The 24706-nt window shown below is 37.0% G+C and overlaps 1 protein-coding gene across 10 annotated transcripts in view; it reads left to right on the plus strand.

The window, feature by feature from the left end:
• The window catches only part of SNAP91 (synaptosome associated protein 91), a 171432-nt gene that overhangs the window by 142253 nt on the left and 4473 nt on the right, over positions 1-24706 (plus strand). For all 10 annotated transcript variants that reach the window (XM_082474181.1, XM_082474184.1, XM_082474185.1 and 7 more), the window contains 6 exons: positions 3426-3560; positions 5117-5266; positions 10808-10838; positions 11735-11846; positions 21355-21438; positions 22203-22307. In XM_082474181.1, the coding sequence (XP_082330307.1) occupies positions 3426-3560; positions 5117-5266; positions 10808-10838; positions 11735-11846; positions 21355-21438; positions 22203-22307 (617 nt within the window). The remainder of the gene's footprint in view (positions 1-3425; positions 3561-5116; positions 5267-10807; positions 10839-11734; positions 11847-21354; positions 21439-22202; positions 22308-24706) is intronic.

The raw sequence follows: 24706 nt of genomic DNA on the forward strand, positions 1-24706 counted from the left end.
AAATTGTCAGACAAAAGGTTCTCAGGGTATTATTCCTAGAAATATTGACTATCTCAGATTGATCTTAGTAAATGGAATTTAATAACTGACTTTACCACTGAGAATAATGGAAATGACAGTGTCTTTAACATAATAGAGCAGGCGTGAGAGTGGGGGAGTATGTGTGGGAGTGTGTTTATCTACCGATAGTTTTAACATTGAACTCCTTCAACCCGAGTGATACGTAGACGATGACTGTCAGTTTTGATACGTCTGCGTTAGTAGAACTTCATTAAGTGTGTAGGCCGTTCCCCTGTGGGAAGATACATTCATAAGACTAATCATCTGTGATAAAAGACAGTGTGTCTGTAGCTGGTGATTCAGTTGTAGGACAGTTCAAACATGTCTGCAGGGCATCCGGAAGCCTAGTGATTAGTACTTTATTTTCAATTCCACAAAGCACCTTTCTCAATATAATTCAGAACCATAGAGAAAGAAAGTCGTGGTTAGGGTTCTCTTATTACTTACCTCTATTCCAGGGCTCTAACACTCCTCACTTAACAGGAGGAGTTCCCCAAACTCCTTAATTAATGTCTATAATTTTCCTGCTTAGCTCTTCGTTGAGAGTATAGCAACAGATTTTTCTTCTTTAACGTAATCAGTTGGTTATTCTATATCACTTAGCTTTTTAATTAGTCTAGGTTTGTGAGGGCACCTGCATCATAAGAACTGAGCATAATGCGGGAAAGTCATCTTTCTAGATCTCTGTCAAGTTTATAAATGTGTCAGAAGGGGACAACTCTGGCGTTAACTCCTGGCTGTCGGAAAGACGCCAAGTAGTATTGTGATGAAGAACCAAGGCTCTGGAAGATTCCTTTGTGGAATCCTGGCTCTGCACTTGCCATCCTGTGACCTTGGGCAAATTATTTAACCTCTCTGGCCTCAGTTTCCTCATCTGTGAAACTTCCTAGGGTTGTTGTGAGGCTTAAATGAGCTAATATATGTTTTAGGTTGAACAATATAAAATTGCTGTTTTGTAGGATCAAAACAGTCAAATATTGACAATTTATGTGATTCAGATGGTTCACCCTAAAAAAAATGCTCAGAACAGTGCCTGGCGCTTGGTGAGCCTCATGCCAGTTTTGGCTTTACCATCACTTTCTTAGAGAAAGCAGTAATTTTTTTCCATTGAATAGTGTTATTTATTCACCTATGGGAATGATCTACTTACCTTATGAAACTGAACAGCCCTAAGCAGATGAGCCCTGGGTAAATGCACGTATTTTTCTATTTCTGAATTGTGGGTAGGTGTGTTCACTTCTCTTTGCATCTTTTCTAACTGTGGAAAGATAGGATTGGATCAGATGATCCTAAGGCCCTTTCCAACACTAACGTGCTGTGATTCTAGAATAAATTGTCTCTTCTTGAACAAGTTTTAAGAAACGGAGAGTCAAGTACAGTTGTTTCCACGTTCACCTGTAACAGAGAGAACCACACCCTAGAACGATTGCCTAGATTTCCTGCAGCCATATTCCAAATTGTGTGGGATGTCTCCAGAAAGTCAGCATTAATACAGCCACCAATTTCCCTAAAACCGAAACGGTCATATCTTCAAAAATAATTACATCTAACCCATCTTCGCTTCATAATGATATTAGTTGTTAAAGATCTGGGGAATGTCTTATCTTCATTTAGGAAGGTTACATGATCCCTAAGTCACTCAAACAGTGCTAAAACCACTTAAAGTAGTCCCCATGAATTTTAAAAGACCAACTTCTAATAGGTAACAGTTTTCCAAATTGCAATTTTTCATAAACATATGAAAAACTTAGGCATGGAAAGACTAAACCCATGTCACTATCAATTGCCAGGGACAACATGACTTTCTGGTTAGAAAATAGTAACTGGAGAATGTCAATGGAAGTCATTTTCAAAATTATAATTGATTATTACAAATTGTAAGCTGAAGGATTTTGGTAAACATTCTTTATGTTTTTTGGCAAGCAGTTTGTGAAGAAAAGATATGGCTAGAAGAGAAAGGAATATATATATGTGTATATATACACATATATATGTATATGTGTGTATATATATACATATATACTATATGTGTGTATGTATATGTGTGTGTGTGTGTATATATATATATATATCCAAACTGAGTGTAAAAAAGACTTCTGGTAGTAATACATTTTTGATAATAGAACATCATCTAATGTCTTATTAAGAAATCACTTTCTTCACAGGCTGCATAATTTTGTACAGAAGCGAAACAGAGTGAGCTCTGCTTCTGTCTGTTGATTGAGAGCAGTAATTTACTTCCAGACTTCAAAAGAGAAATATTTAATTTGAGGTTTGGTTACTTTACAGTAGGCTTTGATTTTTCCTCACCTTTTAAATTCAGAAGTTGCCCTTCATTCAATAAGTGTTAATTCAGTGTTTTAGGCATTTTGTTGAATATTAGTGGAAAAGGTGAAAACAAGAGGAAACAGTTCCTGACACCAAAAAGCCATTCCTAGACTGGAGTAGAGAGATTTACCAGGCGCTGAGGACACAGAGGCAGAGCACATAACCCACGTGTACCGGCGGTGGGAGGGGCAGGGCGCGCTGTGGCTGGTAGCAGTAGCAGGCAAGATAAGGTAAGGAAGCCCTCCCAGAGTTGGCATTTGACTCACTACGGTGCATTATGGCTGCAACTGAGTTTGCAGGGATGGGGAAGGGCCCAGAGACAGATGAGCTTGTTTGCCATGCAGAGGAACCTGCATTTTATGAATCGGAAAGTTAAGGGGAGCCAGTGAAGGATTTTAGAGAAGTAACTTTGTCAACGTTTTTCACTCAGAAAGATCACTCTGGCTGCACTGTAGAGGCTAGATTGGAGGAGGTAGAAGCAGAAAGCCCCTTCGGGTTGTGTTGGGTGAGCCTAAACTTGTCAGTAGCAGCCGTGGGACTGGAACATACATGAAATATATTAAGGAGGATTTGATGGCAGAGTACATGCATATTTTTCTGATTTGCCTTTTATTATTATACTGAGCCAGTGTGTACAACTAAGCATTTTCTAGCTACCTGGTACTGTGATTTGAAGAGACAAAATTTAAATTACGATGAAAATAATTATCTGAAGTTTAACCCTAGTGAGACCTTCTTAGCTTTATGTACTCCATTAAAACAGTAGATTAGATTGCTGCAGGTTCTTTTAACAAGGGTATACAGTCTTGTGTGCTCTCTTATTTCCAGTTAAATTAAATCTCTCATTAATACATGACGGATTTCAAGATACTTGAAAAACTTTTTAAAAACTAACTTCCTGGGTTTCAGTGCCTTCTCATCCATATGCATTCAATTCCTTTTTGGTCTTCTATGACTTTTTCTGACTCTGTTTTAATGGCCTTTACTTATCTTTAGTTGTTTCTGCTTATATTTTTCTGGAACTATTTTTTTCCCAGGATTTGGGGGTACTTTCATGGCCCCTTCTCCATCACCAGTGACTCCTGCTCAGAATAACCTGCTACAGCCCAATTTTGAGGCAGCTTTTGGAACCACGCCTTCAACTTCTAGCAGCAGCTCCTTTGATCCGTCAGGTGAGGCAGTGATTTTCAAACATGCTTTTTATTTGTTCTGATCATAAAATACACCACCTAAGGTTAGTGTGATATCAGGAAATTTATAAGCAAATGTTGAGTGATGACCTTGTTTTAAAACTGTTCAATAAATCTCTCATTCTATAACTTAAAGTAAATATTTTCTGTACATTTTGGTAGCTTTAAGAGTAACCTGCAATCCCTTTCTGTGTTTGTTTTTAACTTTTAGCAGAAATCTAACTTAACATGCACACCCATCTGTTTGCATGAGCTTACATGCACATGGTTTGGAGAAGGTTAAGGGAAAACAAATATTTTGTGCTAAATCTTTGTGTGGTATCTCAATGTGTGGACACTCCCACTGCTGTTGCTTACACCCTCTGAAGCTTGCCTGGCCCTTGGTTTTATGAAGTTGACACAAATAGTATTCTTTGCCTGCCTTTAACCTTTCATCCTGCTGTCATTTTGTTTGTATTCTCTTCCATTCTACTCTTCCCATGCTGGGTCCTTACTACAAATTTTCAATTGGTGAGTTTTTGGCAATCAAATGTGTTTCAGAAACACCCTAAATATATCCCCTGCCTGACAATTTGGTTGCTTCCTTTGCCAGTGCCTAGTTGAATGCTATCGTTTCTTTCAATTTAGAATTATTGTAGAGTGGTGTGTATGGTAAATATGCATAGTTTTTTGATAAAAAATTAACAACCGTAAAATTTTGGACATAGTTATCAGCAATAACTTTTGTGCACATCCTGTGAGCCTGCATTTTGAACGGTCTTTCTGTATTCCAGGAACTAAACAAGTGATCATTTGTTATATGCTGATGAGGAACCATCCATAATGGCATGATTCCTGATGTTTAAAATAGTGTTTACTGTAGCTGTGCCCTTAAAGTTAGAACCAAAAGTGAATACTGTAATGAGAGAAGAAAATCAAAATTCTTACTTCTACAATATGGTCAGCTGTTTTTCAGATACTTATTACTAGGTACCGACCATTAGATCAGGTTTTATTCCAGCACTGATTTCATAGAAACTAGGAGATTCGGCCTTCCTTTCTCGTTTAAGAATTGTTATAAAAGTAAGCATTGTAAATACTACACACTGAGCGCCTATATAAAGCAAGCATTATAATAAAGGCGTGACATATATTATCTATTTTAGTTTTCACAACAAATCCGTGTAGTAGTGGTACTCTCCCCACTTTCAAATGAGAAAACTAAAGCTCAGTCACTTTCTCAGAGTCACACGTTAGTGAGGCATGCCACTGAATTTGAGCCCAATTCTGATTCCAAAGTCTGTGCTCTTTCCTGTACATTATACAGATTTTCTTTTCCATCTTCACGTTCATTAGTATTTCCATACTTTATGAGTAGACATATGCAGAGATGTTCTTTTTTGGTGTTATAGTCGTTAAAAGTGTGAATGAAATGCCTTTTTTTATAAGATTGTAAATATATTCACTTGTTTCCATAGTTTTTCAAAAGGCAGTGTCCCTTTAATTTTGCATATGGGTTTTTTTGCAGTTATTCTGAACCAGGTCTATTTGATTTCCAGTGTTTGATGGTCTAGGTGATCTTCTGATGCCAACCATGGCACCAGCCGGGCAGCCTGCGCCCATCTCAGTGGTACCTCCCAGTTCTGCAATGGCAGCAAGCAAAGCTCTTGGGAGTGATCTTGACTCATCTCTTGCCAGCTTAGTAGGCAGTGAGTAATATAGTTTTCTTTAACAGAATCATATGTGAATTTTTTTCTCTATCTGTTCGTATGTATTGTTTCTGGATTCACTTACAGGCGAGTGTGTCAAGGAGCGGACAGAAATTCTTAGTGCTTTACCCAGTACAGTTCCTTGGAAGATACACAGTCACTATGCCGGTGTCTCCCAAGCAATACCCAGGACACTTTTAATCTAAATTACCGAAGGTGTAATTAGAGAGCATATACAAGTATGAAACCAACTGTATTATGTTTAAGAAGTACTTAATTTTTTATTTCTCTTGGAAATAACATAGAGTAGCTTAAATGCAGTATATTTACCAATTGAGTATCCAAGTTCGTTTCAGTTACTCATTGAACAAATATTTATTGAGCACCAGGCAGTCTTCCAGGCTCTAGAGATAAATCATGAACAAAACAGGTATAAATTTCTATTCGTAAGGTGCTTAGAAGGGCAGAGACAAACATTAAATATTTTCAAATAAATAAACTTTCTAGTGCCATGGAGGACAAAAACAGAACATGCAAAGAGGGATTGTGAGTCCTACAGAGTGGGAGTTAGAGTAGGCCTCACTGAGAAGGTAAAATTTGAGCAAAGATTTGAATGTAAAGGAATGAACCATATGGATATCTGAAGGAGAATATTTGCAGGCAAAAGAGAGAGCCAGTGCAAAAGCACTGGGGCAGAAGATTGCCTGGCATAGTCAAGGAGTACCAGTGAGATTAGTGGCTAGAGCTGGGTAAGTGAAGGAGAGGGTCCTAGGAGATGAGGGCAGCTATTATAAAGATTGCCTTTTTTAAAAAACTCTGAATTTAATTTTTTAATAAGGTGAATGGGTTTACCGTCACAGATACCTTTCATTTTACTCAAGGCTATATCAAAAATTTAGCAGATCCCTGAGACAGACCTTTTTTTTCCTATGCATTATCCTGTGGACATACTTTTTTTCCCATTCATCGTCCTTGGTCTGGACATTCATGAAAATGCTTTGATGACACCCACGGAGAGGTTATTTGAATACTTCTTCCTACTTTAAAATTTCATCTTACTGATGGATAGTCTGCAGTAGTAACTGCTTTTACTGAATATTATGAGGTACTGTCTAGATCTTCCTTCAGAAATAAAGACTTTATACCTCCAGGGCTGAAAGTGCCACTAGCACACATCCCTCAGGTGGCAACCACCTTTAAAATTATCTCAGCTGAAGAAAGCAGACCCACTTGAGAAATAGCCAGACAATCTGGATAAAGAAGCACAAATTCGAAGTAGTCACGTTTTGCAATATCAAAACTTCTACAAAGTTACAGTCATCAGGACAAATGGTATTGGCTTAAGGATAGAAAGATAGACCAATAGAACAGAATAAAGATCTCAGAAATAAACCTCACATACATTGTCAAACAATTTTTTCAAGGATTCCAGAACCATTCAAAGTGGGAAAGGACAATCTTTTCAAAAAATATGCTTGGATAACTGGATAGCCACGTGCAAACGAATGAAGTTGGGCCTCTTCCTTATACCATCCACAAAAATCAATTCAAAATGAATCAAAGATCTAAATGTAAGAGATAAATCTGTAAAACTCCTAGGAAAAAAACTAAGTACAAGTCTTTATGACCTTAAATGAAGCAGTGGCTTCTTAGATATAATACTGAAAATACAAGCAATCAAAGAAAAAATAAATTAATAAAAATTCGTCAAAATTAAAAACTTTTGTGTTACAAATTGATACCATCCAGAAAGTGGAAAAACAACCCATAGAATGGGAGAAAATATTCCCATATATCTCATAAGGGACTTGTATCCATAATATATAAAGAACTCTTACAATTCAATAATAAAAAGTAAAACAACTTAATTTAAAAATCGGAAAAGGAAAAAAAAAAATCAGAAAAGGATTTGAATAGATATTTCTCCAAAAAAGAGCACAGGTGGCCAATAAGTATGTGAAAAGATGTTGAATGTCATTAGCCATCAGAGAAATGCAAATCAAAACCACAATGACAGGCCACTTCACACTCTCTAGGAAGGCTATCATCAAAAAGATAATAACAAATTTTGGCTAGGATGTAGAGAAATTAGAATTCACACAGTGCTGGTAGGGATGTAAAACGATGCAGCCTCTTTGGAGAACAGGTTTACAGTTCTCCAAAAGTTAAACATAGTTTCCATGTGGCACAGCAATTTCACTCTTAGCTATACATCCAAGAGAATTGAAAACATATGTCCACATGACTTGTACACAAATATTCACAGAAGCAATTTTTATAACAGCCAACAAGTGGGAACAACCCAAAAGTCCATCAGCTGTTGAACGGATAAACAAAATGTGGTACATTCATAAAATAATTAATCAGCCATAAAAAGAAGATGAACCTTGAAAATATTTTGCTAGGTGAAAGAAGCCAAATATAAAAAGCCACATATTATATGATTACATTTATATGAAATGTCCAAAACAGGGGAATCTTTAGAAGCAGAATGTACATTAGTAGTGGTCAGAGTGACTGCTAATGGGGATGGGGATTCCTTTGGGGTGATGAAAATGTTTTGAAATTAGAGTGTGTTAATGATTTCACCACCTTGTGAACATACTTTTTGCACTGAATGTTACTCTTTAACAGTATGAATTTTATGATCTGTGAATTGTATCAATTTTTTTAGAAGTCTCATCTTACTATACACCCATTAGAATGACTAAAATTTTTAAAAGAAGAGAAGAGCTGACAATACTTTGTACTTACCAAGGGTGTGGAGCCTCTGGAATTCTCACACTTTGCTGGTGGGAATACAACATGGTGTTGCCATGGAAATCAGTTTAGCAGTTTCTTATAGTTAAACCTATACTTAATATGACTCAGTAAATGCACATCTAGGTACTTGTCCTAGAGAAATGAAAACATATATTCTCACAAAAACTTGTCCATGTATCTTTATAGGAGTATTACTTTAAAATGCCAGAAACAACCGAAATGTCTTTCACTGGGTAAATGTATAAACAAACTGTGGTAAACCCCTTCATTAGAATACTACTTAGAAATGAAAAGGAATGAACTATTGATGTACACAAGAGCACAGATGAATCCCAAATACATTATGCTAAGGGAAAGAAGCCAGACACAAAAAAATTACATACTGGTAACTCCACTTATACAGTTTACTTTTGTTAAGGTAAACTGTTATAGGGAATATATCAGTGATTGCCAGGGTTAGGAGTAAGGGGAAGTTTGGGTTGCAAAGAGAGAATATTTTTCAGTGATTAGATTGCTTGGAATCCTGATTGTAGTGATGATTACGTGAAGCCATGTATTTGTCAAAATTTATAGAAACGTACAACACCCCCCAAAAAAGTCCCACTGAATTGCACTATAAGTAAATATTTTATTAATGAAAATATATTCCAAAACTGAAAAAAAATTTATCTTCATACTCCTTATCAATATTGCAGCTTTGCTTTTTTACAGAAATTGACAAGCTGAACCTAAGACTTATATGGAAATGCAAGGAAGCCAGAATAAGCCAAAACATTTTGAATAAAGAAGAATCATTTTGAAAGACTCACACTTCATGATTTCAAAAGTTAACTACAAAGCTACAGTAATTAAGACGAGTGGTACTGCATAGGAATAGGCATATACATCAGTGGAATAGAATGACAGTCTAGAAATAAGCTTACACATCTATGGTCAGTTGACTTTCAACAAAGGTGCCAGGACAGTTCAATGGGAAAAGAGGAAAAGAATCACCTTTTCAACAAACAGTGCTAGGACAAGTGGATATCCACATGTAAAAGGATGAAGTTAGACTTTTTATTTACCCCAAAGTAATTAATTCCAAATGAATGTAGAACTAAGTGTAGGAGTCAAAATGATGAAACTTTTAGAAGAAAATTTATGAGTAAATATTCATGACCTTGGATTAGGTAATGTTCCTAGATATGACAGCAAAAGCACAAGCAACAGTAGAAAATAAAAGATAAATAGGACTGCATCAGCATTAAAAGCTTTTGTGCTACCCAGGATACCATCAAGACAGTGAAATATCCAAAATAAGTAAAGAACTCTTATAACTCAATAATGAAAAGACAGCCCAATTTTTAAATGGTCAAATGATTAAAAAAAGACATTTCTCCAAAGAATATATACATGTGGCCAATGTACACATGAAAAGAGGCTCAACATCAGTCATCTGTGTAATGCATATCAAAACCACAGTGAAATATCACTTCACACCCATTAGGATGGCTATAATGAAAAAAACAGATCATAACCAGTCTTGATAAGGATGTGGAAAAATTAAAACCCTCTAACATTGCTGGTGAGAATATAACACTGGGCAGCTGCTATGGAAAGCAGTTTGGCAGTTTCTGGAAATGTTAAACATAGAGTTACCATTAGGCAGAGATGCCTAGAAAGCTCTTCCCCAGATCTCTGCTCAGCTTTGCGTAAGCTTCATCCCTATGAGGCCTCCCTTGAACACCCTATTTAATCCTGCCTGCCCCTCACTCTCAGCCTACCCCACCAGCTCCCCGTTACCCTGCTTTCCATTTTCCGTAGGCTTGCCGTATCACCTTCTAGCAGCCTGTATACTCTTTTATTATTTTATTGTTTTATCATCCATCTCACCCCATCAGAATGCAAATTCCTCTGGGGTTGGGCTCTTTGTTTTTGTAACTAACCTATCCCAACTGCTTAGAACAGTGCCTAGCATATGTAGGGTTCAATAAATATTTGCTGAAATAGTAAATGAATTGAGATTAGAGCAGAATGATTAAGCCCGTTGGGTCAGGAGTCCCCAAGGCCACCCACATATTTGTAGATTCGCTAGAAGGACCCAAGGGAGTCGGCGCGTAGCTGTACTCACAGCTAAGGTTTATTACAGCAGCGTAGTAAGGAGACACAGCTGGATCATCAGGGGAATAGACACAGGTAGAGTCCAGAAGAATGCACACATGGACTTCCTTATGCTCTCTCTTCCACTTGAGGGGAAGAACACACAAAAATGCAGCCACACATAGGATGTTCCTGCCCAGGAAAGCCCTTTAGAGACTTGGCATCCAAGGTTTTTATTGGATGCTGATCCTGTAGGCACTCTGCCTAGCGTGTACCAAAATATCAGTCTCGTGGAAGGAAAGCAGATTTTCAGCATACACCTTGCTTGTACAGTTTAGATACAGTGATCCACGCTTATCATTAGGAGAACTTTTATCTCAGTGTAGAGAACAATTTATATTAGCCAGGTCCCCAGCCACACGGGACTTCCTAAGATAGCAGTCTCAAGCCTGCTACGTTCACTCTTTTCTGGACACCAGTTGACATTAAAGTATGATCCTTAAGAATAACGTGACGTGAAAGAAAATGTTAGACTTGAGAATATGTTTCCTAACGTGGTTTCTCCTTTGTAAAACTAAATGCATTCATTTGTAGGCAAAATATGGACTTTTTCTAGACCTCTGATTCTTTGCTCTTTTAAATGTCATATCATTTAAGCTGAGTATAGAGGTTTAAATTCTTTTTTTCTTCCATTTATAGATCTTGGAATTTCTGGTACCACGTCCAAAAAGTAAGTGTTTTTGAAATTGTCTGGTTTTCTTATGAGAAGTGTATCTGTACTTATTTGAGACTATCAGACATTGCACTCATTGGAGTAATTACTCATTCCCAGGCTAGGTAACTGCAAAATTGGTTTTTATTTCATTCCCAGTTTTTGTTTTTGTTGTTATTCTATTTGAACCTCCAAACTATTGGCTCTGCAGTGAGAAGGAATAATCTATTTCAGCCTCCATATTGTCACTAAGTATATCTAGAAATATTTGGGAATTGTGGTTTGAATACTTTAGTAGCTTTAAATTGTAGATTCATTATAATATTCCTAACTAACATTGATTTTAAAAAAAGTCTCATGGGGATCAGTTTTAGGGAAGAGTAGTAAAAATGACAAACAATGTACACTTTTTTTAGATGCATATTTCAACGTCTCTGAAATCGGGATGCATTTAACAATAGATGTAATCCTACAATCACTTGAAGGCAGGTTGTAGTCATGACATAGTTATGTGAAACCTTCTTTTGAACCCTGTAAGATCCAGAAAGTGCCATTATGGATTCATCTTCAATTCAACAAAGGATATACAGTATTTATGATATACTTATTTGGCCTTTTTTATAACCAGTGATGAATTCAGCTGAATTTTGTGGCACATTTTTCCATTAGAAGTGACAGGAAATTCTTGTTATCCCTGAGGTCTAAACTCTAATTGATTTTTTTGTCAAATGCTCTTAAGGTCTCTTAGATGAGATATGGTAAGACTCCTCTATCTGTTTTAACCTGTTCTCTTTATTACCGCTTGACCCAAACAGACTGCTTCTGACCCCAGATAAAAGTATTTAGGGAGCCACACACCATTCTTTTCTGATTGTGTGTTTGTCTCTTTGTTTGTTTTGCATGCTTGATTTTAGGGGAGATCTTCAGTGGAATGCTGGAGAGAAGAAGTTGACTGGGGGAGCCAACTGGCAGCCAAAAGTAGCCCCTGCCACCTGGTCAGCAGGCGTCCCTCCCAGTGCGCCCTTGGTATGTAGCCCCCAGAGGCCAGGGCAGCGCGGGCACTTTGCCAGCTTCCAAGTGTATAGAACAGGGTCCATGTTGTGAATTTTGCTACTGACATTGTACTTTTTCACCCACATTGAAGAAATAGGAGCAAGATGCCATATTTACCAAAATGCAAATTTCATTGACTTTAATAAAGATTATGACCTATCTTTTTTATTTTAATTATTTCAAAATAGTATTTATGCTTCTTCAGATATTAGTCCTTTATTTGTACAATTATGGAAATGATTCTTCAAAACATGTAATATCATTGATCGTTATCTGTGTTTTTACCACATTTCTTGCCCAAATTTCCTGATGGCCATAAGAAGTAATGAAAACTTTTTTTCTTACCAGAAAGATTGGGCAGTTTTCTATTGTGTAAGTGAACTTTCATTTTAAAACCCTATGGATTCTTCTCACCATTTTTTCAATTTGAAACGACTTTCACCATCTTTTCTATAAAATTTAAATAGGTTTCTTTTCTGTATATTAAATTTCTATCAGTATATTAATACCACCATTCACTCTGTGAAAGAGCATATCACTGGAAATAAAGACTTAATTATTACTTAGTGCGATTTGCCACCACAAAAAGTATGTTTCCAGGATAGCAAAATTTACTATTTTTCTATATATGCCCCATATTTAGCAGAACTAGGCTAGCTACTGTTTCCCCAGCTCACCCGTAGTTTTTCACCTTTGCTCACACCTTCACCTGTCTAATTCACCCATCTCTAAGGTTTTCTTGATGCCATCCTCTCCTTGTTGCCTGAATTAATTCCTAACCATCACCTGCCAACCCCAGCCAAACAAGCATGCCTGGAAGTGAATTAATATAAATTAGAATATAAACATTTTAGATAGACTCCATTAAAAATGATGTGTTCCAGAAATTTACTTAAATATCTGAGTTGTTGAATTTAGAACACATTTTCTTTTTTTTTTAAACTTTTTATTTTATATTGGAGTACAGTTGATTAACAGTGTTGTGTTAATTTCAGGTGTACAGCAAAGTGATTCAGTCATACATATACGTGCATCTATTCTTTTTCAAATTCTTTTCTCGTTTAAGTTGTTACATAATATTGAGCAGAGTTCCCTATGCTATACAGTAGGTCCTTGGTTATCCATTTTAAATATAGTAGTGTGTACGAGAACACATTTTCTTTTAAACAATTTTATAAATAGTAATGTTTTTACACATAGACAGTTTCATAACGATTTTATAAATAAAAATAAGCTCAAATCAATCTGAAAAAGGCCTCTTGAATCAAAATTTACCACTAAACAGTACTAATAGTATTAATTGAACTACAGTTTATACCGTAGTTTCTATAGGAAAATACATTCTGTGCTCAGACTTGGTTCTCAAAACCCACTTCCTCTGGTCTCCCCACTCCACCCCCTGGTGTTTGTAAGAGAGCAGGAAATTCAAGGACTGATATTCTCTGCCTTTGGTGAGTTCAAAGTCTGAAAGAACTTAATTTTAAGAAGTGATTTCTAAAAGATAACAATGAGAAGATTGCCTATTATATATGGATATTTACCTCTTCAAATCTTTCTTTTCATTATTTAAAAACAGTGCTTAAGAGGGCCATTTTTGTATTTAGCTATAAATAGAGTTCCATTTTAATTTTTATAAAGGATACTTAGTAGAAAGCTACCAGTCTCTTAAAACTGAGCTATGCCCAGGATAACCATATAATTTATTCCCCAAACTAGGGCTCTTTAAGGGTGAAAGGGAGCATAATTATTACCCTGGGACCCCAAGCATGTGCCTGGTACCTGGTGGCCCACATAGATGCTGAGACCATAAGCAGGTAGCACTCTGGGCCTAGGCAGCTGCACTCCATTCTTTTTTTTTTTTTTAATTGACATAAAGTTGATTTACACTGTTGTGTTAATTTCTGCTGTACAGCAAAGTGATTCAGTTATACACATATGCGTATTTTTTTTTCATATTCTTTTCCATTATGGTTTATTACGGGATATTGAATATAGTTCCCTGTGCTATACAGTAAGACCTTGTTGTTTATCCATTCTCTATATAATAGTTTGTGTCTGCTAACCCCAAACTCCCAGTCTATCCCTCGGCTGCACTCTGTTCTTAAATACAAAAACATTGTTGGGGGTAGAGGGAGAGAGATTCAATAAATGTAAATAACATCCCTAAAGAAAGAGAAAGCTTCTTTAGAACGGATCTCATAAATCTGTTAATACTGCATATTGACATGAAAGCTCACAATTTATATTATCATCACCAAATTATAAGAACTAATTTTTCTATTCTGTTCTATGCAAAATTAAAGAGACCTTATCTGCAGTCCTAAGAAGTTTATATTTTAGTATTGTTGCCCTTATCAGCAGGATAAAGCTGTTTAATGTTTTTTAACAGGTTAGTTTCAAAACAGTCATGGAGGGAAGGGCGATGAGAATACTGGCATCTGGCAGATCAGCTGTAGGTTTAAAAATTTAAAAAAGGTTGGAACCAGAGGTGAGGATGGAAAGTAAGACAAGAAAGAAAAGTCTCAGGTAGAATCCACACAACTGGGGATAATTGTGAACAAACACACCGAGACACTGGTTGCCCAGGTTTGTATGTGGGGCAGTTTGCTAAGTAATGAGACCATTACCCCAGAAGGGGAACAAGGGAGAAGTCCTTTAAAAACGGTATTGAATTGGAGACCTTCCTTGGCCATCACCTCCCCTGAGATGAAGATTTTAACCATACAAGGTTAAGAATTCATCAGATACTTAATTAACAACTCTTTTGCTTCTTCAGGCCCACAAGGCTGCCAGTTATCTGATTGTCAGGCACCATCCCTGAGACTGAGATTAATGTTCTTGTATTTTTAAACCCCAGAACTCCTTATTTTTGTTTATGAAGCAGAAAACTTTACATTGTTCATAATGAAACTCCAGAAAGTTAAAGACAGTAGGCTTTAGCATAAAGTGTCCACAGCAGCTGTGGAAAGAGAAATTAGAACAACAGAAATAATTTATTAGGAGGGCAGAGTTACATGTAGTCCTATTTCTCTTGTCTATTTTCTTTAACATTTTAGGTAATAATATGAAGGCTGTCCTATGCAGTTATTTTATCATTATTAACCCTCACTTAGTTGTGTAAAAACTCACTGCCTGGGGACTTCCCTGGTGGTCCAGTGGTCAGGACTCTGCACTTTCACTGCCAAGGGCCCAGGTTCAGTCCCTGGTCAGGGAACTAAGGTCCTGCAGGCCACACGGCGAGGCCAAAAAAAAAAAAAATTCACTGCCATTTACTCCATTTACTGTAAAGCTCTTCTTCCTGAACAAAGCTGTAGCCTTGCTTTTACTTGGTGGTGCAGCTCTAAAGTTTTTCAGACCATAGAACCCAAGTTATATCTAAAAACCTTTAGCAGGACTGGCATATCATCATGACCATTAAGAGGGTTACTCATTCCTAGTTTTGAGCACAACAGACCTGTTAAGTTTCCATCAGACAAACTAGGAAGGTACTTGCAACTCAGAAATATGTGCATTTTGCAGGAGGCCACAGAATCCACAATTCTCCCCCTGAAAACAACTAATCTTTATATGCCTGTAGGTGAAACATTTTGTTGAGTGTTGAAAAAGAAAACAACTTGTAAAACCTTAGGATAAATAATACTGAGGGAGTAAATTATTAAGAGTTAATCTACCATTTGAGCAAAATGACAAACTTAGACTCTCTTTAAATTTTTTGACCCATTTGTCTGATCAGGATTATCTGCAGGTTCATTTTATTTTGGTAGCTTTTTTCTTTCACAGTCTTAAGTCCTAATGATACAATTCTTGTAAATACAGTTATTATTGTATGGTACAATTCTGATAAAATATGCAATTCTGGGTCTAGTGAATAACCTACCACCTAACCTGCTGAAATGATGAGTAGAGTGAATCTGAAGTATAATACTTCTTCTGTAGGGGAGGAAAAATAACTTTCCTTCTATCCTTCTGAATTCTTAGTAGAGACTCCTGTAATAAAAGACGTATGAACAAGAGAAAAACAGAAGTTTATTAACATGTATGCCTCATATATACAGGGAGATACCCAGAGAAAAACATGAGTAACTCCCCAAGGTGGCCCAAGCCACTGGCTTAAATATACCATCTTCAGCTAAAGACAAAAGAATGATGTGGGGAGGTTACCAGGAAGAGCAGGGTCAACAAAGGTAAGATTTGTTATGTAGATTTAAGTCAGTGACTTCTCCATTGATAAGATTCTCTTGTGATTTAGTCATCCTTCTCTTCCCAGTACGGAGAAGGAGACACCCTTACAAGTGGAGATTTCCTTTATAAATCTAAATGTCCCTTACAAAAGTTTAATTTCTACTGTTTTCAGAGTTTCTCCTGCTGTTCTTAAAAATAATCAGCTCAAAATCATCCTTATGCCAAAGAAGCATTTGGGGGCGGGGTGGGTTTTTCGTCTACCCTTTGGATTTTCTTTCTTTTTAAAATTTTTTGAGATAAATTTATGTAACATTAAAGTTCACCATTTTCACAACTTTAAAGTGTATAATTCAGTGATTTTTAGTATATTTTTGATGTTGTAAAACCATCACCATTCTCTAATTCCAGAATATCTCCATCACCCCAAAAAGGAACACAGTCTTTCCCAATTTTCCCCTTCCCTATCCCATGACATCCAAAAATTTACTCTGTTTCTATGGATTTGCCTTTTCTGGATTTTTAATATACACAGAATCATATACTTTGGAGGCTTTTGTGCCTGGCTTTTTGGCTTCTTTCACTTAGCATAATGTTTTCAAAGTTGATCCATGTTGTAGCATGTATCAGTACTTCATTTTTGTATTGCTGACTATTCTATTGTTTGGATATACCACATTTTGTTTATTCATTCATTAACGGATGGACATTTGTGTTGTTTCCACTTTTGGCTATTATGAAAGATGATTCTGTTATTTGTATACAAGTTTGGTAAGAATATATGTCCTCAGTTCTCTTGGGAACATATCTAGGAATGGAATTGCCAGGACTTCTGTGACTCTGTTGAGATTTTTGAGGAACTGCCAAACTTTTTCACAGCAGCTGCATCATCTTATGTTTCCACCAGCAATGCATAGGGTTTCATTTGTGGTTTTCATGTGCATGTCCTTAATGACTAATGATATTGAGAATCTTTTCATGTGCTATTGGCCATTTGTATATCCTTTTTCAGAGAAATGTTTGTTCACGTCCTTCGCCCATTTTATAATTGGGTTGTCTTTTTATTGTTGAGTTCTAAGAGATCTTTATTATTCTGGATACCAGATGCTTATCAGATACATAATTAGCAAATATTTTCTCCCATTCTGTGAGTTGTCTTTCTTGGTAGTATCTTCTAACTCAGAAAGTTTTTGATTCTAAGCTCCAATTTGTTTATTTTTATTGTTGTTGCTTTTGCTTTTGGTGTCATATTTAAGAAGCCATTGCCTAATCCAAAGTCTTAAAGATTTACACCCAGATTTCCTTCTAAGAGTTGTATAGTTTTATCTGTTACATTAGGTTTTTGACCTATTTTAGGCTCATTTTCATATGTGGTCCAAATTCTTTGTGTTGCATGTGGAAATCTAGTTAATCCCAGAACCATGTGTTGAGAAGACTGGTTTTCCTTCATTTATTGGTCTTGGCATTCTTCTCAAAAATCAATTGACCATAGATATATAGATTTATTTCCAGACTCTCTATTCTGTTGTATTGACCTATACGTCTATTCTTATGCCAGTACCACAGTGTTTTGATCAATGTAGCTTAGTAGTAAGTTTTGAAGACAGAAAGTGTGAGTCCTCCAAATTTGTTCTTGTTTTACGAGGTTGTTTTGGCTTTTCTGGGTCCCTTGCATACCCATATAAATTTTAGGTTCAGATTGTCCGTTTTTCCAAAAGAAGCAGTTGAAATTTTTATAGGGTTTGCACTGAATCTGTAAAGCAAATTGGGAAATGTTGCCGTCTTAACAATATTATCTTCCAGTCCATGAACAGAGGACATCTTTCTATTTATCTGAGTCCTCTTTAATTTCTTTAACAGTCTTTTGTAGTTGTCAGTGCACAAGTCTTATACTCTCTGTTACATTTATTTCTGAGTATGTTGTTTTTAATGCTGTTGTGAATTAATTTTTTTATAATTGCATTTTTTTATTGTTCATTGCTAGTGTAAGGTGAATGTCACATTGATTTTTGTATATTTATTTTGAATCCTGTGACTTTGCTGAACTTGTTTATTGACTCTGATAGTTTTTTTGTGTGTGGATTCTTTAGGATTGTCTATATATAAGCTCATATCATCTACAAATAGAGATAGTTTTATTTCTTCCTTTCTTTCTGGATGCTGTTTCTTTCTTTTTCTTACCTAATTGCCCTGACTACACTTTCCAGTACATCTTTGTCTTGTTCTTAGGGAGAAAGCTTTCAGTCATTCAACATTAAGTACAATGTTAACCATGAGTTATTTGCAGATGCCCGTTATCAGGTTAAGGAATTACCCTTCTGTTCTTAGTTTATTTAGTGTTGTTTTGTTCATGAAAGGATGTTGGATTTCGTCAAATGCTTTTTCTGCATCTACTGAGATGATCTTTTTTTCTTATATTCTATTAATATGACATATTACATTGATTGAGCCTACCTTGCATTCCTGGGATAAATCTCACTTGGTTTTGGTGTGTAATTCTTTTAATATGCTGCTGGATGTGGTATGCTAGTATTTTGTTGAGAATTTTTGTATCAATGTTTGTAAAGGATTTGGTCTGTAGTTTTCTTTTCTTGTGATGTCCTTGTCTGGCTTTGGTATCACAGTAATACTGGAATCAAAGAATAATTAGAAAATGTTCCCCTTCTATTTTTTTTTTTTTTTTTGAGAGCTTGAGAAGGATTGAAATTAGTTCTCCTTTATAAATGTAATAGAATTGACCAGTGAAGCCATCTGGTTTTGGGCTTTTCTGTGATAGAAGGTTTTTGATTACTGACTCAGTCTCTTTACTTGCTATACAGCTATATAGATTTTTCTATTTCTTCTTGAGTCAGTTTTCGTAGTTTGTGTCTTTCGAGGAATTTGACCATTTCATCTAGATTATCTAATGTTTTAGCATGTAATTTCTGATAATATTTCCTCATAATTTTTTATTTCTGCAAGGTTGGTAGTAATATCTCCACTTCCTTTCCTGATTTTGGTCATGTAAGTTTCTCTCTCTTTCTTGGTTTGTCTACCTGAGAGTTGGTTAATTTTATTGATCTCTTCAGAGAACCAACTTTTGGTTTCTTCTATTTCTTCTTTTGTTTTCCCATTCTCTATTTCACTTTTCTCTGATCTAATCATTATTATTTCCTTTCTCTGCTCACTTTGGAATTGGTTCTTCTTTTTTCTAGCTCCTTATGGTGGAAGTTTAGGTTATTGATTTGAGATCTTTCTCCTGCATATGGGCTATATGTTCTTGTTTCTTTGCATGCCTCATAATTTTTTGTTGAAACCTGGTCACTTTGAATATTATAATATGGCAGCTTTGGAAATCATGTTCTACCCCCTCCCCAAGGTTTTTGTTGCTACTTTTTTTGTTGTTTTGCTACCTTGGTTGGGGGGAGGGGGTTATTGTTTGTTTGTTTGTTTTGTCCTTTTAGCTAAGTGGTCAGCTAATGATTAGACAGATACTACTTAAACTCCTGGAACCAAAAATATCTCCCAGTCTTTGCAGAGGGGCTCTGAGTGTGTATTAGGCATGACTTCAGACTCAACCAGGCAGTTTGCAACTCTGCCTTAGCGATCACTGCTGCTTTCTTAAAGCCTCAAAGTCAACCCAGAGGGCTTCCCTGGTGGCGCAGTGGTTGAGAGTCTGCCTGCCAAAGCAGGGGACCACGGGTTCGAGCCCTGGTCTGGGAGGATTCCACATGCCGCGGAGCAACTGGGTCCGTGAGCCACAACTACTGAGCCTGCACGTTTGGAGCCCGTGCTCCTCAACAGGAGAGGCCGCGACAGTGAGAGGCCTGTGCACCGCGATGAGGAGTGGCCCCCGCTTGCTGCAACTAGAGAAGGCCCTCACACAGAAACAGGGACCTAACACAGCCAAAAATAAATAAATAAAATTAAAAAAAAAAAAAAAGTCAACCCAGAGGCATCTCACATCTTTCCTGAGCATACGCACAGCCCTGGGCATGTGCATGGCTATCTAAATTCCCAGGAGAAGGTCTGGGTTTTGCAAACCCTTAATCCTCAAAGCATCTCATTCTCCAGCCTTCCCTTCTGAGCTTTTTGTTTAGTCTGCTTTTTTTGCTGACTGATATCCATTGCCTGATACAGCAACAACTGAAAAATTTGCCTTTAAGTATTTTCCGCAAATGTCTTCCGGTGACAACTTTAGCACTAGATGGGTTCCCAGTTTGGCAAGATAAAGACAAGCCTTTTGAGCCAATGTTTCCAGGGAGCCACCTATACACGAGACAAGACAAAGCAAATAATTAAAATATATTCTGCTCCTCGTGGTACTATTACTGGGACTGTGTGCTGTTATTTTCAAAGCTACAGCTGAACTGGAGAACAGTGGCTGGAACTCTAGGGTAAGTTAAAATGCCCCAAAGCTCAATGTTCTTACCAAGATTCAGCTGATTTTTTTTTTTTTTTGATTAAGTACTTTCTAGGCTGCTGCAAACTTTTAGTTAGTTTCCAGAGTTCCAAAAAAGTTGATTTTGACCATTTTTGCCTGTTTTTCCATTGCTTTTATGCCTAGGGGGACTCTTAGAGTTCCTTATTCCACCATTTTTGCTGATATCACTATACTATTTTCTTTTTCAATTAGGATTTTGCTCTAATGGTTAACTTAAATTTAAGAGATTGCAGCAGGGTTAATTTTATGCATAAGGGAAATATTAGGGGTTTTGGTGTGTGACTGAAAACTATCAAACCTGTGCCTGGAATGGGATATATGTATGATATTATGTTCAGTCCTCTAAATGCTTCCTAAAACTTAGAATTAATTTTGGTCTTTGTGCAAATGTACAACAGTCAAAAGTCAGAGAGAAGCAAATATAACACAGAAAAGAATAATATAAAAATGGGGGGAAAAATGGAAACCAAGCATTAAAAATGTAAATGAAAGCATTCTTTAAATTTCTAATTCAGTGCCTATTGGAGGATATAATGATAGGAAAAGACAAGCTTAGAAAAATTTGTTTACAGTGAGGGTGGTATAAGGAGATAGAGAGGAAGCCCAGTGCTTGAGTGTAAGCTGAGCCTGAATAAGTGAACCCAAATAGCACCACAACAGTGAACATCAAGTTAGTAACCTTCTTCATATCATTGGCGTGGTGCTAGTGCCTTTTTTTTTTTTATTTAAAACTGAAATTTGAGATTTCTTTACATCTTTACACATACTTAAGGGCATGCATTTTAAAATTGTATTCTGTCATTTTAAAACCAAATTATATTGGTTCTTTTTGTTGTTGTTTGTGTGTGTGTGTGTGTGTGTGTTGTTTTGTTTTTATAGCAAGGAGCTGTACCTCCAACTAGTTCAGTTCCTCCTGTTGCTGGGGCCCCATCTGTCGGACAACCTGGAGCAGGATTTGGAATGGTGAGTGATGACCGGTGCTAAAAATTGTAATTAATACTTGTACGGCCTTCACCAAATCCCAGATTAACTATAGAATATAATTCTCCCCAAAATGCAGTAAAGTAAAATTTAAAAAGTTAAGTCATCTGCTTTAGACATTAAGTAGTCTACAAAGGGCATGATTGAGTCACTTATAAGGCACTTAAATTCTGCCATCAAAATAATTTTTATAGTACACTGTTAATGTCATTTTTGGAGTACTATTTACCGAACATATTTTTAGCTCAATCATCAAAATCCACTTTTAATCACTATACTAGGACTTTTCACTTACCATGTTTATCAGTAGCAAATTTTAGAGCCATTTTCCATAAAGAAACAAGTTTTCATCTCTTCAAGAACTGTGCTTCCAGAAGATGGATAAACAACAACAAACAAGCCTGGGTGGGGTGAGGATGCCATGTGGCCAGCCAGGCCCCTACTGCACCTCAGTGATTCTCTGCCATCTGCCAGCCTCACAGCACCCATCGTTCAAAATTACAAATTATGCTTTCTCACAGACCTGGATTCCTCAGGGGATATGGGGATATATGTATACGTATAGCTGATTCACGTTGTTATACAGCAGAAACTAACAGAGCATTGTAAAGCAATTATACTCCAATAAAGATGTTTAAAAAAAAAAAAAAAGGAAAGAAAAATTTTCAGGAACGTATTAAAGACGTAAAGGTCAGGGTGTTGCCAGAGTAGATTCCACTCATGCTATGAACCGCTCTGCTTTCCAGCCTCCTGCTGGGACAGGCATGCCCGTGATGCCTCAGCAGCCTGTCATGTTTGCACAGCCCATGAGGAGGCCACCCTTTGGAGCCGCAGCTGTACCTGGCACACAGGTCAGTTTTTAAATGTCCCGCCAAAGAATGACATCACTTTATACATGTAAAACTGTCATGGGACAAACTGTTTAAAGATGTGTTTACCTGATACAGTCTTCATACCTGTTGCTTCAGAAGTAAAGGGAACATGCAAGAGAGATGAGCAAGAGTGTGACATTTGGAGGAAAATGATGGAAATAACTAACTGTCCTAAGGTCCCTCCATTCCTCTCCTACTTAATTCAGAAGGGTTCCTGAGAACTACCAGGTGTTTAAAGTATCCAGACATTTAGTCCGGGGAAAATGAGCAGCTCTGTTCCATACTCTTATTATGTGTTCCCAGAGTTAGCCAGACGGAAAGGTAGGGACACAGTCCTCCAGATTGCCACGTTTGCCCGAGACCAGTAACACAAACTGCAGTGACTTTGCCAAACTGCAAAACCTGAGGGAGCAGTTCCCACAAGGCTGCCCTCACATCAGACCCTTCAGGTTCCAAGGGCCACCCTCACTTCCAACCACCAGCCTACAAATTTGAGGGTTCCCAGGACCATCCTCAGATTAGACAGTTTTCCGGAATGACTCATAGAACCCAGGGGAGCGCTAACTTTATGATGACAGTTTTAGTGTAGTAAAAAGATGCAAATCAGATCCAGCCAAAAGAAGAGATGCGTAGGGCAGAGTCTGGGAGGGGCCCACACATGAGGCTTCTTTGTCCTCAGGGATGCATTCATTACCCACCTGGCATCAATGTGTGAGGATACGCAAGCCGTACTGCCAACCCAGGAAGCTTACCTGAGCTTCAACCTGCAGGGTTTTTATTGAGGTTTCATTGGATAGGAATGACTGATTGAGTTCAACCACATGGGAAATAATTCAGTCTCCAGCCCTCCTCCCTCCCTGAAGGTCAGGCTCATATCCTGTGGCCCAGAGACTTAACTCTGTAATCACATGGCTGGTCTTTCTGGCACAGCTAGCCCCCCACCCTGAGTCATCTTGTTAGCATAAATTATCAGGTGTGGTTCCAGACACCTGCCCTGAATAATAAAGACATTCCTATCGCTCAGGACGTTTCCAAGGGTTGAGAGGTTACCTACCAGGGTCCAGGACAAAGGGCAAACCTCTCTTTAGATGAGGCCAAATTTCTTACTGCACAATGTGCTACCTTCATTTATGAAGATGCTAAAATATATGCACTTGGTTGAACTGTTTTGCTGCTAATAGTGATGTTCATATTGATGAATCACCCTTTCTTTCTTCCTCTTATAAATTGCCTGGCCAAAGTGAAGGTATATGTAGAACCAAAGAGGTCACTGTGAGAAATTGATTTAGATGGAGACAGAACATTGTAACTACTAGCACCATGCTGAGCAAACGAAAACACATAGCTCAAATATATTTTAAGGACATCAGTAAATAGTTTCACTTCTATAATGTTTTTAATTTACCACACGGGTATTTATATTGTTTCAGCCAAGGAATCCTACTGTGAACTTTCTGAGTGTACTCTAATCCCCTTTGCTTCCTTGAATCATTTCTAAATTCGTTTTCTACCTGTTCCCAAAATTTGCTTTCAGCTTCTTTACTTTAACCCTCAAAAGCCATAATGACCAGGAGAGAGAATGGTGGGTGTCCAGAGAGATGACTTTACAATGTAAGAGACTCTAGCCTTCAAGGCCATAGCCAAAGCACTGGCTTCATGAGAAATCTTCTGTTCTGCTCTCATACTAATGAACGCTGCCTAAAGTTGTTTGGGGGGAGTGGGGTGGTAGTGAGGAAGCTTTTAGGTGTAATAGTTGGTTTTAAATTTAATCTAGATATATTTAAATTCTAAGAAGGATCTCATTTATTGTGAATGTCTCCTTGATGGTTAACTATATCCATGACTACCTACCACCGTTTTGAAAAAAAGGAAAGATGTTCCTATTTTTATGAACTTGGAAGGATGTTGTTGAGATTTTTAAAAGTCATTGTATTTGGTGTGCAGAAAGCTTTAGAAATAAATTAATATAATTTTATTATTTAAGGTAGTTTTTCTGTGTGATACCAGTGTTACAGAGCATCAGTTTGTTTACTTAATTCAAAGAATGAAAATGAAAAATAGATGATATGATGAAAGCACAGTGTTTTCATCATTTAATTGAATTTATGGTAATTTAGGAAATGGTATGCCATACTTACACAATTTTTAGATTGTATTTCCTATATCAGAGAAGAAGCATAGCTGATGATATACTAGATAAGAAAATAAACATGAGTTGGTAGCTTTAGAAAACAAAACAGTTTTTCATTACTGATATGTGGACTATTCCACTGTTGCTCAGTTGGCTAGTATCACAGTGTTGTCATATCACCTAATTATTAATTATAGACCAGTCCTTGAGTTTCTTATTTTCCAAACAACTTTGACCCTTACCTCTG

This window comes from Balaenoptera physalus (assembly GCF_965194825.1).
Source record: "Balaenoptera physalus genome assembly, chromosome: 9".
NCBI classification, from domain to species: domain Eukaryota; kingdom Metazoa; phylum Chordata; class Mammalia; order Artiodactyla; family Balaenopteridae; genus Balaenoptera; species Balaenoptera physalus.